The 24,853-nt window shown below is 49.7% G+C and overlaps 1 protein-coding gene across 1 annotated transcript in view; it reads right to left on the bottom strand.

Annotated features, from left to right (window-relative positions):
- The window catches only part of LOC143927155 (uncharacterized), an 81,776-nt gene that overhangs the window by 56,396 nt on the left and 527 nt on the right, over positions 1–24,853 (bottom strand). Inside the window, exons 2-3 of the mRNA XM_077451105.1 lie at positions 22,042–22,183; positions 3,054–3,240 (exon numbers count right to left, since the gene is read on the bottom strand). Coding sequence (XP_077307231.1) covers positions 3,054–3,240; positions 22,042–22,183 — 329 coding nt within the window. The remainder of the gene's footprint in view (positions 1–3,053; positions 3,241–22,041; positions 22,184–24,853) is intronic.

Here is a 24,853-nt window from a genome sequence, read left to right as displayed (position 1 = left end):
CAAGTATACCACGTCCACTGCCACCCCTCTGTCCAAGTATACCACGTCCACAGTCACCCCTCTGTCCAAGTATACCACGTCCACTGCCACCCCTCTGTCCAAGTATACCACGTCCACCGCCCCCCTCTGTCCAAGTATACCACGTCCACCGCCACCCCTCTGTCCAAGTATACCATGTCCACCGCCACCCCTCTGTCCAAGTATACCACGTCCACCGCTACCCCTCTGTCCAAGTATACCACGTCCACCGCCACCCCTCTGTCCAAGTATACCACGTCCACCGCCACCCCTCTGTCCAAGTATACCACATCCACCGCCACCCCTCTGTCCAAGTATACCATGTCCACAGCCACCCCTCTGTCCAAGTATACCACGTCCACAGTCACCCCTCTGTCCAAGTATACCACGTCCACTGCCACCCCTCTGTCCAAGTATACCACGTCCACCGCCCCCCTCTGTCCAAGTATACCACGTCCACCGCCACCCCTCTGTCCAAGTATACCATGTCCACCGCCACCCCTCTGTCCAAGTATACCACGTCCACCGCTACCCCTCTGTCCAAGTATACCACGTCCACCGCTACCCCTCTGTCCAAGTATACCACGTCCACCGCTACCCCTCTGTCCAAGTATACCACGTCCACTGCCACCCCTCTGTCCAAGTATACCACGTCCACCGCCCCCCTCTGTCCAAGTATACCACAGCCACCACCACCCCTCTGTCCAAGTATACCATGTCCACAGCCACCCCTCTGTCCAAGTATACCACATCCACAGCCACCCCTCTGTCCAAGTATACCACGTCCACTGCCACCCCTCGGTCCAAGTATACCACGTCCACTGCCCCCCTCTGTCCAAGTATACCACGTCCACCGCCACCCCTCTGTCCAAGTATATCACGTCCACCGCCACCCCTCTGTCCAAGTATACCACGTCCACCGCCACCCCTCTGTCCAAGTATACCATGTCCACAGCCACCCCTCTGTCCAAGTATACCACGTCCACAGCCACCCCTCTGTCCAAGTATACCACGTCCACTGCCACCCCTCTGTCCAAGTATACCACGTCCACTGCCCCCCTCTGTCCAAGTATACCACGTCCACCGCCACCCCTCTGTCCAAGTATACCATGTCCACAGCCACCCCTCTGTCCAAGTATACCATGTCCACAGCCACCCCTCTGTCCAAGTATACCACGTTTACAGCCCCCCCTCTGTCCAAGTATACCACGTCCACCGCTACCCCTCTGTCCAAGTATACCACGTCCACAGCCACCCCTCTGTCCAAGTATACCACGTCCACCGCTACCCCTCTGTCCAAGTATACCACGTCCACAGCCCCCCCTCTGTCCAAGTATACCACGTCCACCGCTACCCCTCTGTCCAAGTATACCACGTCCGCAGCCCCCCTCTGTACAAGTATACCACATCCACCGCTACCCCTCTGTCCAAGTATACCACGTCCACAGCCCCCCCTCTGTCCAAGTATACCACGTCCACCGCTACCCCTCTGTCCAAGTATACCACGTCCACAGCCCCCCTCTGTCCAAGTGTACCACGTCCACCGCTACCCCTCTGTCCAAGTATACCACGTCCACAGCCCCCCCTCTATCCAAGTGTACCACGTCCACAGCCCCCCCTGTCCAAGTATACCACGTCCACAGCCCCCCCTCTGTCCAAGTATACCATGTCCACCACCACCCCTCTGTCCATGTATACCACGTCCACCGCCACCCCTCTGTCCAAGTATACCACATCCACAGCCACCCCTCTGTCCAAGTATACCACGTCCACCGCCACCCCTCTGTCCAAGTATACCACGTCCACCGCCACCCTTCTGTCCAAGTATACCACGTCCACAGCCACCCCTCTGTCCAAGTATACCACGTCCACCGCCACCCCTCTGTCCAAGTATACCACGTCCACCGCCACCCCTCTGTCCAAGGTTTTACTTACCACCTCATAAAAAGAAATCAGGTTTGTTTGACAACTTATGTCTTTCATGAATCCATGTTGTCTGTTGTTTAAAATATTTTTTTCCTAACCCTAATTGTGTCATTTTCATTTAGTTTTCATCTCTGGAAATATGGCGCTGAAGAAAATTATGGCGAAAATGTGTTTGTCAACAAAATGAACAGGACTTTCCAGAATGGGAGGGCCTGTACATGTTATAACCACCTGTTGCATTCTTAGTGTTCTAATGAGAAAAGCTTTCACATGGGCTGTCCAATCAGGTCCGTCTGTCAGTTTTCCAGTCTCTTCTATGGATTGTCAGCAGGCAGATGTCCACTGACACCCACTGCCATCTGATCCAATCCTGTCCGCCACGGTCCTATTCCCCATTCATCCAGCGGATCGGAATGCATTGGATGGAAACAGAGGGGCAGTCCGTTTCCATCCAATTGCTCGTCCGCTCTGCGGGGATCAGAGGAGAGAGAAGACATTGGGGGAGGAAGCAGAGAGAGAAGACAGGGAATAGTGCCCCGTCATTGGTGTCAGTGGGAGGAATAGTGCCCTGTCATTGGTGTCAGTGGGGGGAATAGTGTCCCATCATTGGGGTCAGTGGGAGGAATAGTGCCCCATCATTGGTGTCAGTGGGAGGAATAGTGCCCCATCATTGGTGTCAGTGGGGGGAATAGTGCCCCGTCATTGGTGTCAGTGGGAGGAGTAGTGCCCCATCATTGGTGTCAGTGGGAGGAATAGTGCCCCATCATTGGTGTCAGTGGGAGGAATAGTGCCCCATCATTGGTGTCAGTGGGAGGAATAGTGCCCCATCATTGGTGTCAGTGGGAGGAGTAGTGCCCCATCATTGGTGTCAGTGGGAGGAATAGTGCCCCATCATTGGTGTCAGTGGGGGGAGTAGTGCCCAAGGCCCAGATAAAGGCAAGGCAATGGCCACCTCCAGCCTGTGGGCTGCAGTCTGGAGGATCTCGAGGCTTCGGGGACGTGTTTCCCCCACACATATGACATGGATACGGGACACATATGTAGTAAGAGTTCAATAAAACGTTTCCTATATATAGTTGTGTGTTGAATGCCCCCCGCCGTGGTCTCACCTGCCCCCATCTCCCGTCTGGTAAGTCTGAGAGCTCCCCAGGCCGCCATCCACTCCTCACTGGCCAGTAATGGCTGGAAGCGCCTGCGTTGCTGCCATGGTGCCCAGGCGGTGCTGCCCCCCGGCCAGTGGTAGAACCGCAGCACCAGGAGCATGTCTTCTTCTGGAGAAACCTTCCCGAAAACTGCCTGGAAAACACGAGACGGATAAGAGTTGTGTTGGGAAAATCAACGATACAAAATCTATGAATGTGAAGAATCTGCTTTACTGTAAACCTTTAACCCTCCGAGGTCCTCCGACCCGCAACCATAGAGCGGTCCTCCAGCCGGACTCCGTCCTCTAGGTCACTAAAGTAGAACTCCGAAGCGATTTTCCGTAGAGCAATTTCTTTTTTGCTAATTTAAATGAACAAAAGTTTTCTTCACTAGTGATGGACGAACTTCCGACGGGACGTTTCGCGAACGCGAAACGCGAACGGGCACAAACGTTCGCGAAAACGACCGTTCGCCGCGGGCTCCATTGACTTCAATGGGAGGCGAATTTCGCAAACCTTTAGGTCGAATTTGCGGCCACGGGGTAATTATTAGGGGGTAGCACGTAGTCCCACCACCTGGACAATAGCATAATACATGTATGAGGTGAATTTGGGATCGATAACTACAAGCATTTTTTTTTTATTTGGGAAATTGTTCTGACAATTCAGGACTATGGAGCTAATGAAGGCAATGGAGGAGAGGGAAGGTCAGGGACCAGGGTAGGCAAACAAGAGGGTGCAGGAGATACAGAGCACTGACAGCAGCACCGTAATACAGAGCACTGACATCAGCACCGTGACATACAGCGCTGACAGCAGCTCCGTGACATACAGCGCTGACAGCAGCTCCGTGACATACAGCGCTGACAGCAGCTCCGTGACATACAGCGCTGACAGCAGCTCCGTGACATACAGCGCTGACAGCAGCTCCGTGACATACAGCGCTGACAGCAGCTCCGTGACATACAGCGCTGACAGCAGCACCGTGACATACAGCGCTGACAGCAGCTCCGTGACATACAGCGCTGACAGCAGCTCCGTGACATACAGCGCTGACAGCAGCTCCGTGACATACAGCACTGACAGCAGCTCCGTGACATACAGCGCTGACAGCAGCTCCGTGACATACAGCGCTGACAGCAGCACCGTGACATACAGCGCTGACAGCAGCTCCGTGACATACAGCGCTGACAGCAGCTCCGTGACATACAGCGCTGACAGCAGCTCCGTGACATACAGCACTGACAGCAGCTCCGTGACATACAGCGCTGACAGCAGCTCCGTGACATACAGCGCTGACAGCAGCACCGTGACATACAGCGCTGACAGCAGCTCCGTGACATACAGCGCTGACAGCAGCTCCGTGACATACAGCGCTGACAGCAGCTCCGTGACATACAGCGCTGACAGCAGCTCCGTGACATACAGCGCTGACAGCAGCTCCGTGACATACAGCGCTGACAGCAGCTCCGTGACATACAGCGCTGACAGCAGCTCCGTGACATACAGCGCTGACAGCAGCACCGTAAGCAGCCCCAGGAGGAAGTCAGCACAGCACAGGGATGGTGTGATCCCCTCATAATAAGAACCCCCAGGAGGAAGTCAGCACAGCACAGGGATGGTGGGAGCCCCTCATAATAAGAACACCCAGGAGGAAGTCAGCACAGCACAGGGATGGTGGGAACCCCTCATAATAAGCAGCCCCAGTAGAAATATGACACCGCTCAACCTCTTCAAAGAGGAGGGTAGGGGCATATAGTACGGTGTGCTTTTTTGGGTCAGGGAAGTGAGCCAAATGAATTAAGAAGGTCTGTGTGCTTGATTCCAAAAATTGTTTATAGACATATACATGGTCTACTGATCACATGTGTTGAATTCCTCCGAGATCCATGCCTCATTCATTTTTAGAAATGTGAGGTAGTTAACACTGTGGTGAGCTAGGCGAGTACGCTTATCGGTCACAATCCCCCCTGCTGCGCTGAACGTCCTTTCGGACAGGACACTGGATGAGGGGCAAGCCAACAGTTCGATTGCAAATTGGGCAAGCTCTGGCCAGAGGTCAAGCCTGCCCACCCAGTAGTCTAGGGGTTCATCACTCCTCAGAGCGTCCACATCGGCCGTTAACCCAATGTAGTCGGACACCTGACGGTCTAGGCGTTCCCTGATGCTGGATCCGGATGACACCTGTCGATGGGTCGGCTGAAAGAATGACCTCATATCCGAAGTCACCAACACATCTTCAAACCGGCCTCTTCTTGCAGGCGCTGTTGGATTGGTACCCGCAAATCCTTCTCTGGGAGTGGGAATTGCTCCTCTGCCAGCGCACGCAAAAGCAGAATGCAGCATTTCTCGAAGCAAGGCCTGGAAGTGCTGCATTCTGACAGCCCTCTGCGACGGCGGTAACATTTCCGCCATTTTGTGTTTGTACCGGGGGTCTAAGTACGTTGCCACCCAGTACTGGTCCTTGACCCTCATGCTTTTTATACGGGGGTCCCTATTAAAACACTGGAGCATGAAGGCCCCCATTTGCACTAAAGTGGAAGCGGTGTGGTGGCCTGGCTCCTGCTCATCATCCAGGATAATGTCGTCCTCTTCATTCTCCTCTCCCCATCCTCGCACAACAGGGATCCCAGAAAGGTTTAAAGCATGCTCTTCTTGCTCCTGCTCATCCGCCCCGGCACCATCCTCCTCTGACTCCTCATCAGACTCCTGTTGTTGACTTGTCTCAGATAGAGTAGCCCCCCCTGGGAATTCATCCAGCATTGCGACTTCCTCATCTTCCCGCTCCTGCTCCTCCACAGCCTGATCAATGACACGACGCAATGCACGCTCCAGAAAGAAGGCATAAGGTACCATGTCACTGATGGCGCCATGGCTGCGACTGACCAGTTTGGTGATCTCCTCAAATGGCCGCAGAAGTCTGCATGTGTCGCGCATGAGCAGCCACTGGCGCGGTGAAAAAAAACCCAGCTCCCCAGAACCGTTTCTTTCGCAGAGTTCATACAGGTAGACGTTAACTGCACGTTTCTGCTGGAGCAGCCTATCAAGCATATAGAAGGTTGAGTTCCATCGCGTCGGGCAATCGCAAATAAGACGTCTGACCGGCAGATGGTGTCGCCGCTGAATGTCAGCAAGGCGAGCCATGGCCGTGTAAGATCTTCTGAAATGGGCCGAGATTTTCCTTGCCTGCCGCAAGATGTCCTGGACCCCAGGGTATTTGACAAGGAATCGCTGCACGACCAAGTTTAAGACGTGTGCCATGCACGGCACGTGCGTGATTTTGCCCTGTTTCAATGCGCTAAGCAGATTGGCACCGTTGTCACACACCACTTTACCAACTGTCAAATTGAGCGGTGTTAGCCACTCATCTGCCTGTGAACGCAAAGCTGAAAGGAGTGCCGGGCCAGTGTGGCTCTTTGCTTCCAGGCACAACAGACGCAGCACGGCATGGCAACGTCTCACCTGGCATGTGGAATAGGTTCTGGGGAGCTTGGGCGGTGCAGTGGAAGAGACGCTAGCAGCGGAAAAGGAGGAGGCAGCTGAGGAGGAGAGGGAGGAGGATGGAGTAGGAGGAGGAGAAGAAGAGTCAGGCCTGCATGCAATCCGTGGCGGTAAAACCAAATCTACACGGGTGCCACGGGTTACATGCTTGACGGCCGTCAGAAGGTTCACCCAGTGGGCAGTAAAACTGATATACCTTCCCTGCCCGTGTTTGCTAGACCACGTGTCTGTGGTCAGATGTATCTTGGCACCGACACTGTGTGCCAGAGATACATTCACTTGCCGCTGAACATGGCCATATAGCTCTGGGATGCCCTTCTCTGAGAAATACTTCCTTCCTGGGACCTTCCATTGTGGTGTTCCAATGGCCACAAATTTGCGAAAGGCCTCCGAGTCCACCAGTTTATATGGCAGTAGTTGGCGGGCTATGAGTTCTGACAAGCCAGCCGCCAACCGTTGGGCAAGAGGGTTATCCGGCGTCATCATTTTTTTACGCTCAAACATTAGGCCCACGGAAGCCTGCCTTTTTGCAGAAAAATGTGAGCTTGGCGTGATGGAAGGTGGAGTGGAGGACAATTGTGAGGAGAGAGGAGAAGGAGAAGTAGAAGACGAGGCTGGACGGTGAGAGCCTGCAGTGTGGCTTTGTGTGTTCCGTTGCTCCCACTGGGCTCGGTGATGGCTGCTCATGTGCCTTCTTAAGGCGGTCGTCCCTAGGTGAGTATTGGGCTTACCGCGACTAACGCGTTGACTGCAAAGATTGCAGATGGCAACGCTATTGTCAGCAGCGGACACGTTAAAAAAAGCCCACACTGCGGAGCCATGTGCCGGTGTCCTGGGAGCGCCAGATGTGACCGTACATGGTCGATGACTCGCTCCTGATACATTTGCAGTCTGCTTTGTCCCTGCTGTGCAATGTAAGTCATTGCTGCTTCTCCTCCCTATCTGCTGGTCCATATCTCCCTCTGAACTCCCCTCCTCTTCCTCTCTTGTGGGCACCCACGTGACATCACTAGACACGTCATCATCAACGTCACCTTCCCCACCGCTATAAGTAGAGATCTCGGAGTAGGCAGCAACACCGGGGACCAACCTCCTCCTTGGGCTGATCTGGGTACTGGCGTCAGACTGCTGAGTAGCGCTTGTTGCTACCTCCTCTTCCTGATCCAATACCAAGAGTGGCTGCGCATCAGAAATGTCCTCTTGATATGGATCGGAAAATAATTCCAGTGACTCAAGCGGAAGGTATGTGGTGGTGGTGGTGGTGGTCGTGTTGTTGGTGGTAGTGTCTTTGGGGGTGCACATAGCAGAGAGTGAAGAAGAGGGTGCAGATCGAGAGGATGAGGAGGGTGCAGAAGAGTAAGGCTGAGCGAGCCACTCAACCAAGTCTGGTGCATCCTTTAAAGTAATTGAACGCACCTTCTGCAACTTCCCACTTTGGCTCAAGCCTGTTGCTCCTGCCCTACCCCTACCACCCCTGCGGAAGGGCCTGCCTCTTCCTCTGCATGTCATTTTTTAAATGACCCTGTGACAAAACTCTTAGTCCCTATACCGCTGAAGGACTGCTGCAGTATAGGTGAGCGGTCAGCAGTGGTGCACGTCAACCCTATCTATTGTGGACCTATAGCGGTCCTTACAGAACAGCAGACTGTACCGCACTCAAGCCTATGTACCGTAGCACCCTATACCAAGTTACCAGTCCTTATAAGAACTTTTGTGGACCAAGCAGGTTGTGTATTAGTGTTTAGCAGACTGTACGTCAGTCCCTATACCGCTGAAGGACTGCTGCAGTATAGGGCAGCGGTCAGCAGTGGTGCACGTCAACCCTATCTATTGTGGACCTATAGCGGTCCTTACAGAACAGCAGACTGTACCGCACTCAAGCCTATGTACCGTAGCACCCTATACCAAGTTACCAGTCCTTATAAGAACTTTTGTGGACCAAGCAGGTTGTGTATTAGTGTTTAGCAGACTGTACGTCAGTCCCTATACCGCTGAAGGACTGCTGCAGTATAGGGCAGCGGTCAGCAGTGGTGCACGTCAACCCTATCTATTGTGGACCGATAGCGGTCCTTACAGAACAGCAGACTGTACCGCACTCAAGCCTATGTACCGTAGCACCCTATACCAAGTTACCAGTCCTTATAAGAACTTTTGTGGAACAAGCAGGTTGTGTGTTAGTGATTAGCAGACTGTACGTCAGTCCCTATACCAATGAAGGACTGCTGCAGTATAGGGCAGCGGTCAGCAGTAGTGCACGGCAACCCTATGTATTGTGGACCGATAGCGGTCCTTACAGAACAGCAGACTGTAACGCACTCAGGCCTATGTACCGTAGCACCCTATACCAAGTTACCAGTCCTTATAAGAACTTTTGTGGACCAAGCAGGTTGTGTGTTAGTGATTAGCAGACTGTACGTCAGTCCCTATACCAATGAAGGACTGCTGCAGTATAGGGCAGCGGTCAGCAGTAGTGCACGGCAACCCTATGTATTGTGGACCGATAGCGGTCCTTACAGAACAGCAGACTGTAACGCACTCAGGCCTATGTACCGTAGCACCCTATACCAAGTTACCAGTCCTTATAAGAACTTTTGTGGACCAAGCAGGTTGTGTGTTAGTGATTAGCAGACTGTACGTCAGTCCCTATACCAATGAAGGACTGCTGCAGTATAGGGCAGCGGTCAGCAGTAGTGCACGGCAACCCTATGTATTGTGGACCGATAGCGGTCCTTACAGAACAGCAGACTGTAACGCACTCAGGCCTATGTACCGTAGCACCCTATACCAAGTTACCAGTCCTTATAAGAACTTTTGTGGACCAAGCAGGTTGTGTGTTAGTGATTAGCAGACTGTACGTCAGTCCCTATACCAATGAAGGACTGCTGCAGTATAGGGCAGCGGTCAGCAGTAGTGCACGGCAACCCTATGTATTGTGGACCGATAGCGGTCCTTACAGAACAGCAGACTGTAACGCACTCAGGCCTATGTACCGTAGCACCCTATACCAAGTTACCAGTCCTTATAAGAACTTTTGTGGACCAAGCAGGTTGTGTGTTAGTGATTAGCAGACTGTACGTCAGTCCCTATACCAATGAAGGACTGCTGCAGTATAGGGCAGCGGTCAGCAGTAGTGCACGGCAACCCTATGTATTGTGGACCGATAGCGGTCCTTACAGAACAGCAGACTGTAACGCACTCAGGCCTATGTACCGTAGCACCCTATACCAAGTTACCAGTCCTTATAAGAACTTTTGTGGACCAAGCAGGTTGTGTGTTAGTGATTAGCAGACTGTACGTCAGTCCCTATACCAATGAAGGACTGCTGCAGTATAGGGCAGCGGTCAGCAGTAGTGCACGGCAACCCTATGTATTGTGGACCGATAGCGGTCCTTACAGAACAGCAGACTGTACTGCACTCAGGCCTATGTACCGTAGCACCCTATACCAAGTTACCAGTCCTTATAAAAACTTTTGTGGACCAAGCAGGTTGTGTGTTAGTGTTTAGCAGACTGTGCGTCAGTCCCTATACCGCTGAAGGACTGCTGCAGTATAGGGCAGCGGTCAGCAGTAGTGCACGGCAACCCTATGTATTGTGGACCGATAGCGGTCCTTACAGAACAGCAGACTGTAACGCACTCAGGCCTATGTACCGTAGCACCCTATACCAAGTTACCAGTCCTTATAAGAACTTTTGTGGACCAAGCAGGTTGTGTGTTAGTGATTAGCAGACTGTGCGTCAGTCCCTATACCGCTGAAGGACTGCTGCAGTATAGGGCAGCGGTCAGCAGTAGTGCACGTCAACCCTATGTATTGTGGACCGATAGCGGTCCTTACAGAACAGCAGACTGTACTGCACTCAGGCCTATGTACCGTAGCACCCTATACCAAGTTACCAGTCCTTATAAAAACTTTTGTGGACCAAGCAGGTTGTGTGTTAGTGATTAGCAGACTGTACGTCAGTCCCTATACCAATGAAGGACTGCTGCAGTATAGGGCAGCGGTCAGCAGTAGTGCACGGCAACCCTATGTATTGTGGACCGATAGCGGTCCTTACAGAACAGCAGACTGTACTGCACTCAGGCCTATGTACCGTAGCACCCTATACCAAGTTACCAGTCCTTATAAGAACTTTTGTGGACCAAGCAGGTTGTGTGTTAGTGATTAGCAGACTGTACGTCAGTCCCTATACCAATGAAGGACTGCTGCAGTATAGGGCAGCGGTCAGCAGTAGTGCACGTCAACCCTATGTATTGTGGACCGATAGCGGTCCTTACAGAACAGCAGACTGTACTGCACTCAGGCCTATGTACCGTAGCACCCTATACCAAGTTACCAGTCCTTATAAAAACTTTTGTGGACCAAGCAGGTTGTGTGTTAGTGATTAGCAGACTGTACGTCAGTCCCTATACCAATGAAGGACTGCTGCAGTATAGGGCAGCGGTCAGCAGTAGTGCACGGCAACCCTATGTATTGTGGACCGATAGCGGTCCTTACAGAACAGCAGACTGTAACGCACTCAGGCCTATGTACCGTAGCACCCTATACCAAGTTACCAGTCCTTATAAGAACTTTTGTGGACCAAGCAGGTTGTGTGTTAGTGATTAGCAGACTGTACGTCAGTCCCTATACCAATGAAGGACTGCTGCAGTATAGGGCAGCGGTCAGCAGTAGTGCACGGCAACCCTATGTATTGTGGACCGATAGCGGTCCTTACAGAACAGCAGACTGTACTGCACTCAGGCCTATGTACCGTAGCACCCTATACCAAGTTACCAGTCCTTATAAGAACTTTTGTGGACCAAGCAGGTTGTGTGTTAGTGTTTAGCAGACTGTGCGTCAGTCCCTATACCGCTGAAGGACTGCTGCAGTATAGGGCAGAGGTCAGCAGTAGTGCACGGCAACCCTATGTATTGTGGACCGATAGCGGTCCTTACAGAACAGCAGACTGTAACGCACTCAGGCCTATGTACCGTAGCACCCTATACCAAGTTACCAGTCCTTATAAGAACTTTTGTGGACCAAGCAGGTTGTGTGTTAGTGATTAGCAGACTGTACGTCAGTCCCTATACCAATGAAGGACTGCTGCAGTATAGGGCAGCGGTCAGCAGTAGTGCACGGCAACCCTATGTATTGTGGACCGATAGCGGTCCTTACAGAACAGCAGACTGTAACGCACTCAGGCCTATGTACCGTAGCACCCTATACCAAGTTACCAGTCCTTATAAGAACTTTTGTGGACCAAGCAGGTTGTGTGTTAGTGATTAGCAGACTGTACGTCAGTCCCTATACCAATGAAGGACTGCTGCAGTATAGGGCAGCGGTCAGCAGTAGTGCACGGCAACCCTATGTATTGTGGACCGATAGCGGTCCTTACAGAACAGCAGACTGTAACGCACTCAGGCCTATGTACCGTAGCACCCTATACCAAGTTACCAGTCCTTATAAGAACTTTTGTGGACCAAGCAGGTTGTGTGTTAGTGTTTAGCAGACTGTGCGTCAGTCCCTATACCGCTGAAGGACTGCTGCAGTATAGGGCAGCGGTCAGCAGTAGTGCACGTCAACCCTATGTATTGTGGACCGATAGCGGTCCTTACAGAACAGCAGACTGTAACGCACTCAGGCCTATGTACCGTAGCACCCTATACCAAGTTACCAGTCCTTATAAGAACTTTTGTGGACCAAGCAGGTTGTGTATTAGTGTTTAGCAGACTGTGCGTCAGTCCCTATACCGCTGAAGGACTGCTGCAGTATAGGGCAGCGGTCAGCAGTAGTGCACGGCAACCCTATCTATTGTGGACCGATAGCGGTCCTTACAGAACAGCAGACTGTACCGCACCCAAGCCTATGTACCGTAGCACCCTAGACAGACCAAGTTACCAGTCCTGATAAAGAGCTTTGTGGAACAAGTGAGTTGTGAATGTTTAGCAGACTGCAGCAGAAGGGCAGCAGTCAAGTATAATATTCTTTCTATATTTGGAAGAAAGAATATTATACGTGTACAAGCCTATTACCGTACCACTGATACCAGTCCTGAAAAGAACCTTTGTGGAACTAATAGTAACAGCAAGTCTTTAAAATTATCCTCACTGCCTGACACACTGCTTCCTGCCTGTCCCTATACAAATTGGCAAAAAAGAGTAGGCTGGAACGATTAGCTGGAACAGCTCTTTTGTGGACCTGATAGTAACAGCTAATGATGATGATGATGATGATGATGAAGAAAGACTAATCTGGCTGAGCTGTCCCTAAAATAGCAGCATACAGCGCTCTGTCCCTTTATCTAAACTGACAAAAGAAACTCAGGCTGCTGACCTAACACCTATACCAGTCCTGAAAAGAACTTTTGTGTACCAAATAGCTAGCGTTTTCTCTGTCCCTACTCCACACAGGATCCTTTCCCTACAGTGACAGAAGAAAGAATGTAAAATGGCCACCGGATCGGGTGTATTTATAGGTTAGGGGGAATGTCCAAGTGTCCATGAGCTGTCATGTCTCAATTGGTTGTCCTGTAACACATGATAAACGTGTCACGAAAGGTTAAAGTTCTTGTATACATTAAACACGTAAGTCCGCCGGGGCGAACGACGGAAAAAGGCGTTCGAACCCGCGGACGGCGAAAGTCGGAAATTCGCCGCGAAACGACCGCCGGGCGAACCGTTCGGCCATCACTATTCTTCACTAAAGATTGACTCATGTGACTGCTATTCCGTATATACAACCCCAATTCCAAAGAAGTCGGGGCGCTGTGCAAAATCTACAAAACCCCCAGAATTCAATGATGTGCAAATCTCATAAATCCGGATTTTACTCACAATAAATAATAGAAAACTCATCAAATGTTTTAACGAAGAAAATAGAAAACCGGAAATTTGGAAATTTATGGCAACAACACGTCTCAAAAAAAGTTGGGACGGGGCAACAAACAGCGGCGAAGCAAATGGGAAGAGCTGGCGGCAGGTTTTGTGACTACTTAGGTTGCTTGGCAACAGGTCAGTAACACAACTGGGTATAAAAAGAGCATCTTTGAGAGTCCGAGTGTCTCAGAAGTAAAGATGGGCCGAGGTTCACCAATCGGTGAAAAGCTGTGTCTAAAAATTGTCAAACTTTTCAGAATATCGTTCCTCAACGTAAAAGTGCAAAGACTTTAAATGTGTGATCATCTCCAGTATATAATATCATCAAAACAGTCTGAGGATCTGGAGGAGTGTCTGGGAAAGCATGTGCGGAAGCGTGTGGATAAGCTTCTTGGGAAGCGTTTGCAGAAGCGTGTGAAGAAGCGTGTGGAGAAGCGTGTGGAGAAGCGTGTGGAGAAGCGTGTGGAGAAGCGTCTGGGGAAGCATTTGCGGAAGCGTGTGGAGAAGCGTCTGGGAAAGCATGTGTGGAAGCGTGTGGGGAAGCGTCTGGGGAAGCGTGTGTGGAAGCGTGTGGGGAAGCGTCTGGGGAAGCATGTGTGGAAGCGTGTGGGGAAGTGTCTGGATAAGCATCTGGGGAAGCGTGTGGATAAGCGTGTGGGGAAGCGTGTGGATAAGCGCGTGAGGAAGTGTGTGGAGAAGCGTGTGGATAAGCGTCTGGGAAAACATCTGGGGAAGCGTATGGGGAAGCGTGTGGATAAGCGTGTGGGGAAGCACGTGGGGAAGCGCGTGTGGAAGCACGTGGGGAAGCGTGTGGGGAAGCGTGTGGATAAGCGTGTGGGGAAGCACGTGGGGAAGCGTGTGGATAAACGTGTGGGGAAGCGTGTTGGGAAGCGTGTGTGGAAGCACGTAGGGAAGCGTGTGTGGAAGTGTGTGGATAAGCGTGTGTGGAAGCGTGTGGGGAAGCGTGTGGATAAGCGCGTGAGGAAGTGTGTGGAGAAGCGTGTGGATAAGCGTCTGGGAAAACATCTGGGGAAGCGTATGGGGAAGCGTGTGGATAAGCGTGTGGGGAAGCACGTGGGGAAGCGCGTGTGGAAGCACGTGGGGAAGCGTGTGGGGAAGCGTGTGGATAAGCGTGTGGGGAAGCACGTGGGGAAGCGTGTGGATAAACGTGTGGGGAAGCGTGTTGGGAAGCGTGTGTGGAAGCACGTAGGGAAGCGTGTGTGGAAGTGTGTGGATAAGCGTGTGTGGAAGCGTGTGGGGAAGCGTGGGTGGAAGAGTGTGTGGAAGCGTGTGTGGAAGCGTGTGGGGAAGCGTGGGTGGAAGCGTGTGGGGAAGCGTGGGTGGAAGCGTGTGGGGAAGCATGTGTGGAAGCACGTAGGGAAGCGTGTGTGGATAAGCGTGTGTGGAAGCGTGTGTGGAAGAGTGTGGGGAAGCGTGTGGGGAAGCGTGTGGGGAAGCGTGTGGATAAGCGTGTGGATAAGCGTGTGGATAAGCGTGTGGATAAGCGTGTGCGGAAGGGACAAGGTTGAAATGTGACATTGGATGGCGGTGATCGTCAGGCCCTCAGACAGGCATGATTGTGGGATTTACGTCATGGGCTGAGGAATGTCTGTGCAGAGCTGGCGGTGCCTCCCAGAAATACGGGGTAAAGCTCCATCATACAAAGAAGAAGCCACATCTGAACACAATCCGGAAAGGCCGCCGTCTTCTTCGGACAAAGCTCATTATAACTGTTCTGTGGTCGGACAAATGAAAATTTGATGGCTTTTTGGCCCCCATGGGCGCCGCATCCTCCGAACTGAAGGAGAGGGACCTTCCGGCTTGTTATCAAATCTCTGATGGGGGGCATTACTACATCCGGAATGGGCACCATCAATGCTGAAAGATCTCTCCAAGCTTTAGAGCATCCAGACACTGGGGGGGGGGGGGTTATTTACTAAAGGGAAATGCACTTTGCACTTGGAAGTGAAGTCGCCGCAGATCCAAGAGGGACATGCAAAGAAAATAAAAAACAGCATTTTAGCTTGCACGTGATTGGATGATAAAATCAGCAGAGCTTCCCCTCATTTCAGATCTACCCCTTAGATTTAGAGCGACTGCACTTTCAAGTGCAATTGCAGTGCAAAGTGGATTTGCCTTTCGTAAATACCCCCCGATGTCTTTTTCAGGAAAGGCCTTGCTTATTTTAGTAGGACAAGGCTAAATCACATACAGCATCTATGACAATTGCATGGCTTCCTAGTAGAAGAGTCTGGGAGCTTAACTGGCCTGCCTGCAGTCCAGACCTTTCACCAACTAAAATATTTGGCACATACAGTGATGAGTGATAATACTATACACTGTCACTGTACTAATGACACTGGCTGTGAAGAGGTTAAAAACTAGGGTTAACTGTGTGCCTAACAATGTGTAATGTGCGCTGATTTTATTTTCTGATCTGGCAGTTTTTTGTCCCTGAAGGAGCAGACAGATCGCTGTTCCTATGATTTTGTAAATACAGAGCTCCGTGATTGGACATGGACGATCAGCTGATTTCAGACAAAATCATTGGCTGAAATCAACTGCCAAACTCGTGCCGTGTCCAATCAGGCACGCCCCGAATCCAGAAGACAGGCGGTGATGTAGAGGTGCGTTGTCCGGCCTGCCTGTGCCGCCTCTCCACCGTAAATCTACTGTGGGAGCAAAACGTTTATAACCCTGAAAATGACAAAGATGTCTGTGCTGTATACAACTGGCTGGTGGGATTGTCATCACTACTGGTGGGATTGTCATCACTACTGGTGGGATTGTCTTCACTACTGGTGGGATTGTCTTCACTGTTGGTGGGATTGTCATCACTACTGGTGGGATTGTCATCACTGTTGGTGGGATTGTCATCACTACTGGTGGTGGGATTGTCATCACTACTGGTGGGATTGTCATCACTGGTGGTGGGATTGTCATCACTGGTGGTGGGATTGTCATCACTACTGGTGGGATTGTCATCACTGGTGGTGGGATTGTCATCACTACTGGTGGGATTGTCATCACTGGTGGTGGGATTGTCATCACTACTGGTGGGATTGTCATCACTGGTGGTGGGATTGTCATCACTACTGGTGGGATTGTCATCACTGGTGGTGGGATTGTCATCACTGGTGGTGGGATTGTCATCACTGTTGGTGGGATTGTCATCACTGTTGGTGGGATTGTCATCATTACTGGTGGGATTGTCATCACTGGTGGTGGGATTGTCATCACTGGTGGTGGGATTGTCATCATTACTGGTGGGATTGTCTTCACTGTTGGTGGGATTGTCATCACTGTTGGTGGGATTGTCATCACTGGTGGTGAGATTGTCATTACTGTTGGTGGGATTGTCATCACTGGTGGTGGGATTGTCATCACTACTGGTGGGATTGTCATCACTACTGGTGGGATTGTCATCACTACTGGTGGGATTGTCTTCACTGTTGGTGGGATTGTCATCACTACTGGTGGGATTGTCATCACTGTTGGTGGGATTGTCATCACTACTGGTGGTGGGATTGTCATCACTACTGGTGGGATTGTCATCACTGGTGGTGGGATTGTCATCACTGGTGGTGGGATTGTCATCACTACTGGTGGGATTGTCATCACTGGTGGTGGGATTGTCATCACTACTGGTGGGATTGTCATCACTGGTGGTGGGATTGTCATCACTACTGGTGGGATTGTCATCACTGGTGGTGGGATTGTCATCACTGGTGGTGGGATTGTCATCACTGTTGGTGGGATTGTCATCACTGTTGGTGGGATTGTCATCATTACTGGTGGGATTGTCATCACTGGTGGTGGGATTGTCATCACTGGTGGTGGGATTGTCATCATTACTGGTGGGATTGTCTTCACTGTTGGTGGGATTGTCATCACTGTTGGTGGGATTGTCATCACTGGTGGTGGGATTGTCATCACTGGTGGTGGGATTGTCATCATTACTGGTGGGATTGTCATCACTGTTGGTGGGATTGTCATCACTACTGGTGGGATTGTCATCACTGGTGGTGGGATTGTCATCACTGTTGGTGGGATTGTCATCACTGGTGGTGGGATTGTCATCATTACTGGTGGGATTGTCATCACTGGTGGTGGGATTGTCATCACTGGTGGTGGGATTGTCATCACTGGTGGTGGGATTGTCATCACTGTTGGTGGGATTGTCATCATTACTGGTGGGATTGTCATCATTACTGGTGGGATTGTCATCACTACTGGTGGGATTGTCATCACTTGTGGTGGGATTGTCATCACTGGTGGTGGGATTGTCATCACTGTTGGTGGGATTGTCATCATTACTGGTGGGATTGTCATCATTACTGGTGGGATTGTCATCACTACTGGTGGGATTGTCATCACTGTTGGTGGGATTGTCATCACTGGTGGTGGGATTGTCATCACTACTGGTGGGATTGTCATCACTGTTGGTGGGATTGTCATCACTACTGGTGGGATTGTCATCACTGGTGGTGGGATTGTCATCACTACTGGTGGGATTGTCATCACTGTTGGTGGGATTGTCATCACTGCTGGTGGGATTGTCATCACTGGTGGTGGGATTGTCATCACTACTGGTGGGATTGTCATCACTGGTGGTGGGATTGTCATCATTGTTGGTGGGATTGTCATCACTACTGGTGGGATTGTCATCACTGTTGGTGGGATTGTCATCACTGGTGGTGGGATTGTCATCACTGTTGGTGGGATTGTCATCATTACTGGTGGGATTGTCATCATTACTGGTGGGATTGTCATCACTGTTGGTGGGATTGTCATCACTGGTGGTGGGATTGTCATCACTGGTGGTGGGATTGTCATCACTACTGGTGGGATTGTCATCACTGTTGGTGGGATTGTCATCACTGGTGGTGGGATTGTCATCACTGGTGGTGGGATTGTCATCACTGTTGGTGGGATTGTCATCATTACTGGTGGGATTGTCATCATTACTGGTGGGATTGTCATCACTGTTGGTGGGATTGTCATCACTGGTGGTGGGATTGTCATCACTGGTGGTGGGATTGTCATCATTGTTGGTGGGATTGTCATCACTGGTGGTGGGGCTGTCATCACTGTTGGTGGGATTGTCATCACTGGAGGTGGGATTGTCATCATTGTTGGTGGGACGGTCATCACTGTTGGTGGGATTGTCATCACTGGTGGTGGGATTGTCATCAGTGTTGGTGGGATTGTCATCACTGGTGGTGAGATTGTCATTACTGTTGGTGGGATTGTCATCACTGGTGGTGGGATTGTCATCACTGGTGGTGGGATTGTCATCATTGTTGGTGGGATTGTCATCACTGCTGGTGGGATTGTCATCACTGTTGGTGGGATTGTCATCACTGGTGGTGGGATTGTCATCATTGTTGGTGGGATTGTCATCACTGTTGGTGGGATTGTCATCACTGGTGGTGGGACTGTCATCACTGGTGGTGGGATTGTCATCACTGCTGGTGGGATTGTCATCACTGGTGGTGGGATTGTCATCACTGGTGGTGGGATTGTCATCACTGGTGGTGGGATTCTCATCATTGTTGGTGGGATTGTCATCACTGTTGGTGGGATTGTCATCACTGGTGGTGGGATTGTCATTATTGTTGGTGGGATTGTCATCACTGGTGGTGGGATTGTCATCACTGGTGGTGGGATTGTCATCACTGGTGGTGGGATTGTCATCATTGTTAGTGGGATTGTCATCACTGGTGGTGGGATTGTCATCACTGTTGGTGGGATTGTCATCACTGGTGGTGGGATTGTCATCACTGGTGGTGGGATTGTCATCATTGTTGGTGGGATTGTCATCATTGTTGGTGGGATTGTCATCACTGGTGGTGGGATTGTCATCACTGGTGGTGGGATTGTCATCATTGTTGGTGGGATTGTCATCACTGCTGGTGGGATTGTCATCATTGTTGGTGGGATTGTCATCACTGCTTGTGGGATTGCCATCATTGTTGGTGGGATTGTCATCACTGCTGGTGGGATTGTCATCATTGTTGGTGGGATTGTCATCACTGGAGGTGGGATTGTCATCATTGTTGGTGGGACGGTCATCACTGGTGGTGGGATTGTCATCACTGGTGGTGGGATTGTCATCACTGTTGGTGGGATTGTCATCACTGGTGGTGGGATTGTCATCACTGTTGGTGGGATTGTCATCACTGTTGGTGGGATTGTCATCACTGGTGGTGGGATTGTCATCACTGTTGGTGAGACTGTCATCACTGTTGGTGAGACTGTCATCACTGTTGGTGAGACTGTCATCACTGGTGGTGGGATTGTCATCACTGGTGGTGGGACTGTCATCATTGTTGGTGGGATTGTCATCACTGTTGGTGGGATTGTCATCACTGGTGGTGGGACTGTCATCATTGTTGGTGGGATTGTCATCACTGTTGGTGGGATTGTCATCACTGGTGGTGGGATTGTCATCACTGGTGTTGGGATTGTCATCATTGTTAGTGGGATTGTCATCACTGGTGGTGGGATTGTCATCACTGGTGGTGGGACTGTCATCACTGGTGGTGGGATTGTCATCACTGGTGGTGGGGCTGTCATCACTGTCGGTGGGATTGTCATCACTGGTGGTGGGATTGTCATCACTGTTGGTGGGATTGTCATCACTGGTGGTGGGATTGTCATCATTACTGTTGGGATTGTCATCACTGGTGGTGGGATTGTCATCATTACTGTTGGGATTGTCATCACTGGTGGTGGGATTGTCATCACTGGTGGTGGGGCTGTCATCACTGTCGGTGGGATTGTCATCACTGGTGGTGGGATTGTCATCACTGGTGGTGGGATTGTCATCACTGGTGGTGGGATTGTCATCACTGGTGGTGGGGCTGTCATCACTGGTGGTGGGATTGTCATCACTGGTGGTGGGATTGTCATCATTACTGTTGGGATTGTCATCACTGGTGGTGGGATTGTCATCATTGTTGGTGGGATTGTCATCACTGGTGGTGGGATTGTCATCACTGCTGGTGGGATTGTCATCATTACTGGCTGTCGGGATATTTTTCTTCTTTGATGGAAAGATTTGTACCTCTTGTTCTCCAAACACGAAGCAGCCATGTAAGACGTTGGAGCTGACAGCCGAAATAATGCAACTCATCCCCTTCCCGCGAGTGCGAATCACCTAGAGATTCATAGATGGCTTATTAGTAAATCATTCCTACAGAGAAGTCTTTGTATTTCACCAAATAAATGCAACTCTTGGCGTGAACTCCACACAAACGCACGTCATTGGTTTGTACCTGTAGCAACGCACTGACACTGATATCACAGAGATGAAGGCACCACCGTTTTATCTTTAACTCCGCCCAGCCCAACCCAGGATGATGGAGTGAGGACAGCAGCTGTCATGGAATAGAAGTGCTACACGCTCCTGACCGCCACACACGTGTGCCTGTACCCCCAGACATGAGCCCCACCACACATACAACAGCTTGTGGTCTCAAACTTAGCGATCAGAAGCTGGTAAGATCGGTTCCTGAACATGTAATCACTGTGATATACAAAACAATGTTTGCTGTGCTAGAGAAGAGGTGCAATAAATCAACACAAATATTGAACATAATCAATCAACAAAAAGAATAATCAAAGCCCCAAATAAGTCCACGCCGACCCTGGTGTGATAGCCAGGCACTATAGTATTGTGTATAAGTCCTGGGGGCAACCAAGTACTGGTAATCCTGCTTGGCTTGTGGGAAAGGAGGCATCTATAGGTGAAGAACATTGATGCCAGCTATAGTGCCTGACCACCTATGCCAAGGGTAGGCGCGACAGTGGGGCCACAGAAGAGATCCCACAATTCTCCGTCATTTTCCTGATGTTGTATGGTGGGATTCAGGCAGCTTTTCTATCAGCTACTAAAATGACGAGGTCCATTTTTTGAACACAATAATTAATGTATTGTGTGAACATCCTATAAAAGTATTGTATTATCTGCTCCAATAGGTCTTATGTGTCAGTTGTATCCAATGGGAAATGTCTTTAGTGATATAAAATATTCTATCTTAAGCCAACCTAAATCTTAGCCCTTGTACACACGGCCGGACATTCCGACAACCAAATCCGTCGGATTTTGTCCGAAACTGTTGCATACACACGGTCGGACATTCATTTGTTCATTCGTGATGACGTTATTTTGTTACGACGGGACTAAGTTCAGGCTAGTAGCCAATAGCTTTGGTGTAGGAATTTGATCTGAGCATGCGTGGCACTTTGTCCGATTGGAATTCTCTACACATGATCGGACAAAGTCCCATCGGATCATGTTGTTGGAAAATTTTATAGCCCAGCTGGAAAACCTGGTCTGTCGGATACTCCGATGGAAACAGTCCGATGGAGCCCACTCACGGTCGGATTATCCGGCAACACGGTCCCATCGGACATTGTCCATTGGAATGCCTGACCGTGTGTACAAGGGATTAGCTTATGAAGATTAGAACCTTCATCATTGTCCTCTTGTCTGTTTGTAACAATGACACCAAATCTCTTTCTAAGGTTTAGTCCCGTTTGTGTTTTCTTATTTCATAATATGAGATGTGAATTGTTCTTTGGGGTTCACTGACCTGTCCGGTGCTCATGTGATAACCGACAAGGCGCAGCGTTCCGTCACCTAGAGGAGCGTCTGTAACGCCATCCATAATGAAGCCAACCCTGTCCTCAGAGCCACCGGCATCTCCCAATTCATCCTCATCCCGCATGTCACCCCTGGAATGAAGAACGAGTTTGGGATTAACATCACTGTAACAATAGCAGCTCTTAATATATAAGGGGCATCAGGCACTGTGGGCCATGGAGAGGCATGTGGCACTGCATAATACAAAGGATGTTCAGTACTAAAGAAAGAAACTGCATTTATTTATTTATTTCTTAATTAGAAATGATAAACTACTACTTGCGGTTAGTGGGCGGAGCTTTATACCAGTTCTGTGTTCTCCATGACGGAGCAACGCCACTGAAGCTCTGACCCATCACCAAGGACGCCATGGCCGGACTCTTGGAGGGGGTGCTGGTTCCGGGACTACAGAATCGGTCAGAGTCATTCTGGCCTCACAACCAAAGTTTCTCAACTTCTCCACTTTGCTCAAAGTATTTTACATATTTAGGCAAATGGCTCTAGAGCAGTGTCCCCGTAGAGAGACGTTCTTCAGTGATAGGCAGCTGGGGGGATGCTCATAGATGAGAGCTGCCATGTTTATGTCAGGGGTTGACAAATTTGCTTGGAATCTAGGAGCCAGCTAAAAAAGTTAGGAGCCGGGTCCGTGACGGCGATCCGGACCTGTCCCTGGCCTGACATGGAGATGAGTGAGGGGAAGATGGCGCCCCCCACCTGTCTCCAAGTCATTGCCCATAGCTCTTAGAGGGACATTTTATTTTATTTTTTCAAATGACAATTTTTTTTTTTTTAATTGCATTTTAGTGTAAATATGAGATGTGAGGTCTCTCTGACCCCCCCGGATCTCATATTTAAGAGGACCTGTCATGATTTTTTTCTATTACAAGGGATTTTTACATTCCTTGTATTAGGAATAAAAGTGACAATTTTTTTTTTTTTTTTTAAAAGAACAGTGAAAAAATAAAAAATAAAAAGTTAAAATAAGAATTATTTTTTTTTAAATGCGCCCTGTCCCGCCAAGCTTGCGTGCAGAAGCGAACGCATACGTGAGTAGCGCCCGCATGGGAAAGCAGTGTTCAAAACATGCAAGCTGTAGAATTTTTTAAACATCGCCTATGGAGATTTTAAAGGGTAAAAGTGTGTCACCATTCCATGAGCGGGCGCAATTTTGAAGCGTGACATGTCGGGTATCAATTTACTCGGCGTAACATTATTTTTCACAATATAAAAAAAATTGGGCTAACTTTACTGTTGTCTTATTTGTTTTTATTAAATAAATAATTTTTCCCCAAAAAAGTGCGCTTGTAAGTCCGCTGCACGAATACGGTGTGACAGACAGTAATGCAACAACCACCATTTTATTCTCTAGGTTGTTAGAATAAAAAATATATATAAGGTTTAGGGGTTCTAAGTAAAGGGGAGGAGATGGGCGGGCAGTGAAAGCTCCATTAACATTGCTGGCTGTCATACCAACAGCCACCACTAGGGGGCGCCAGATTCCAGAAAGAAACATAGGATCGCAGAAGGCCTCAAAGCCGCGGCCTCAATTACCGGCCGGTGGCGGCGCAGCCCAACGCGATCACGCCGGGGGGGGGGGGGGTTGCACGGAGACAGGATACTCCCAGCTGTGCTACCCCAGGCGCCAGGTCGCTAATTCTAGTCGCAAATGTAACCTGGTGCCCGGGGTTTGTTGAGCCCTGGTTTATGTACAGAACACTGTGGAGGAACCAAGTAATAAAAACCGGAGCTATGATAGAGCTACTCCAGCTATGGTTGGTTTCAAGGGGGTCACAGACTTGGAGTGAGTTTATGGAACAGTACCATGGTTTAGGGCTTAGTGGTAGAAAGTAAAGGTAAGTGGTGTTTTGCGCTCCTAGAAGGTTATTTCGAATTGAGGTTCCTGGTTTAGGGAAATATCGACTTAATGAAGATGGGTATTAATTGGGGTTCATAATGTAATTGTCATGTATCCAAATACCAACGGGTCCAGATAAATTACTGTCTGTTTTCAATGAGGTAATAAAACCAGATCAAATCAATAATAAAAAAAAACAGTAAAGTTGATATAAGATCCAAAAATATATAAAAAAGATATAGCTAGACAATAAAGGGCTTAGTGGTGCCTTTCATTAATGGGGTCCTTGGTTTGAATCACAACTTGGACAATAATTGCATGGAGTTTGCATGGCTTTCCTCCATATAATCCAGTTTTCTTTTCACTTTTCTTTAAAAGGAAAATTGCCTCCTGACTAAAATTGGCCCTAGTATGCTATTCTACTGAGCGCATCCAAGATGGCCGCCTCACCATCTGCCCCAACAGCAGAAAAGGCACTTTAAATACCAAGGGAGAAAAGTGCTATATAAATATACCATTTTTATTTTACAAAATCTTTTCTATTTAGGATGTTGTGATATTGTTGCTGCAGGAAAATAATTTTATTGTGAACTTGTTTCTGCCAAGTTGGTAGATTCTTTATATTTGCCCCCGTAATGGGAATATTCTGTGCGTTGTGGGGGTAGATATCACATTGTGGTCTTCAGGAAGGACTCTTGTTCTTGAACTGTGCGGACAATCGATGTCTCGCCTGTAATTCAGTTGACAATCCTTCAGAATTGGTGGAGAAATCTGATTCTAGATGTGTTCTTGTCCTACTGAAGTGTTACACCCCCTGATAGTTTTCACGGACGGTACACAGCATGCGCTTTGCAAGAGCTAAAGTCTATCTATACCCCAAACTTTTTTATTGATTTATTTTTCATTT

The sequence above is a fragment of the Lithobates pipiens genome, unplaced genomic scaffold (genome assembly GCF_037356315.1).
Source record: "Lithobates pipiens isolate NorthernLeopardFrog02 unplaced genomic scaffold, aLitPip1_a1.2 Scaffold_23, whole genome shotgun sequence".
In the NCBI taxonomy this organism is placed as follows: Eukaryota; Metazoa; Chordata; class Amphibia; order Anura; family Ranidae; genus Lithobates; species Lithobates pipiens.
This window is presented reverse-complemented; position numbering and strand designations above follow the sequence as displayed.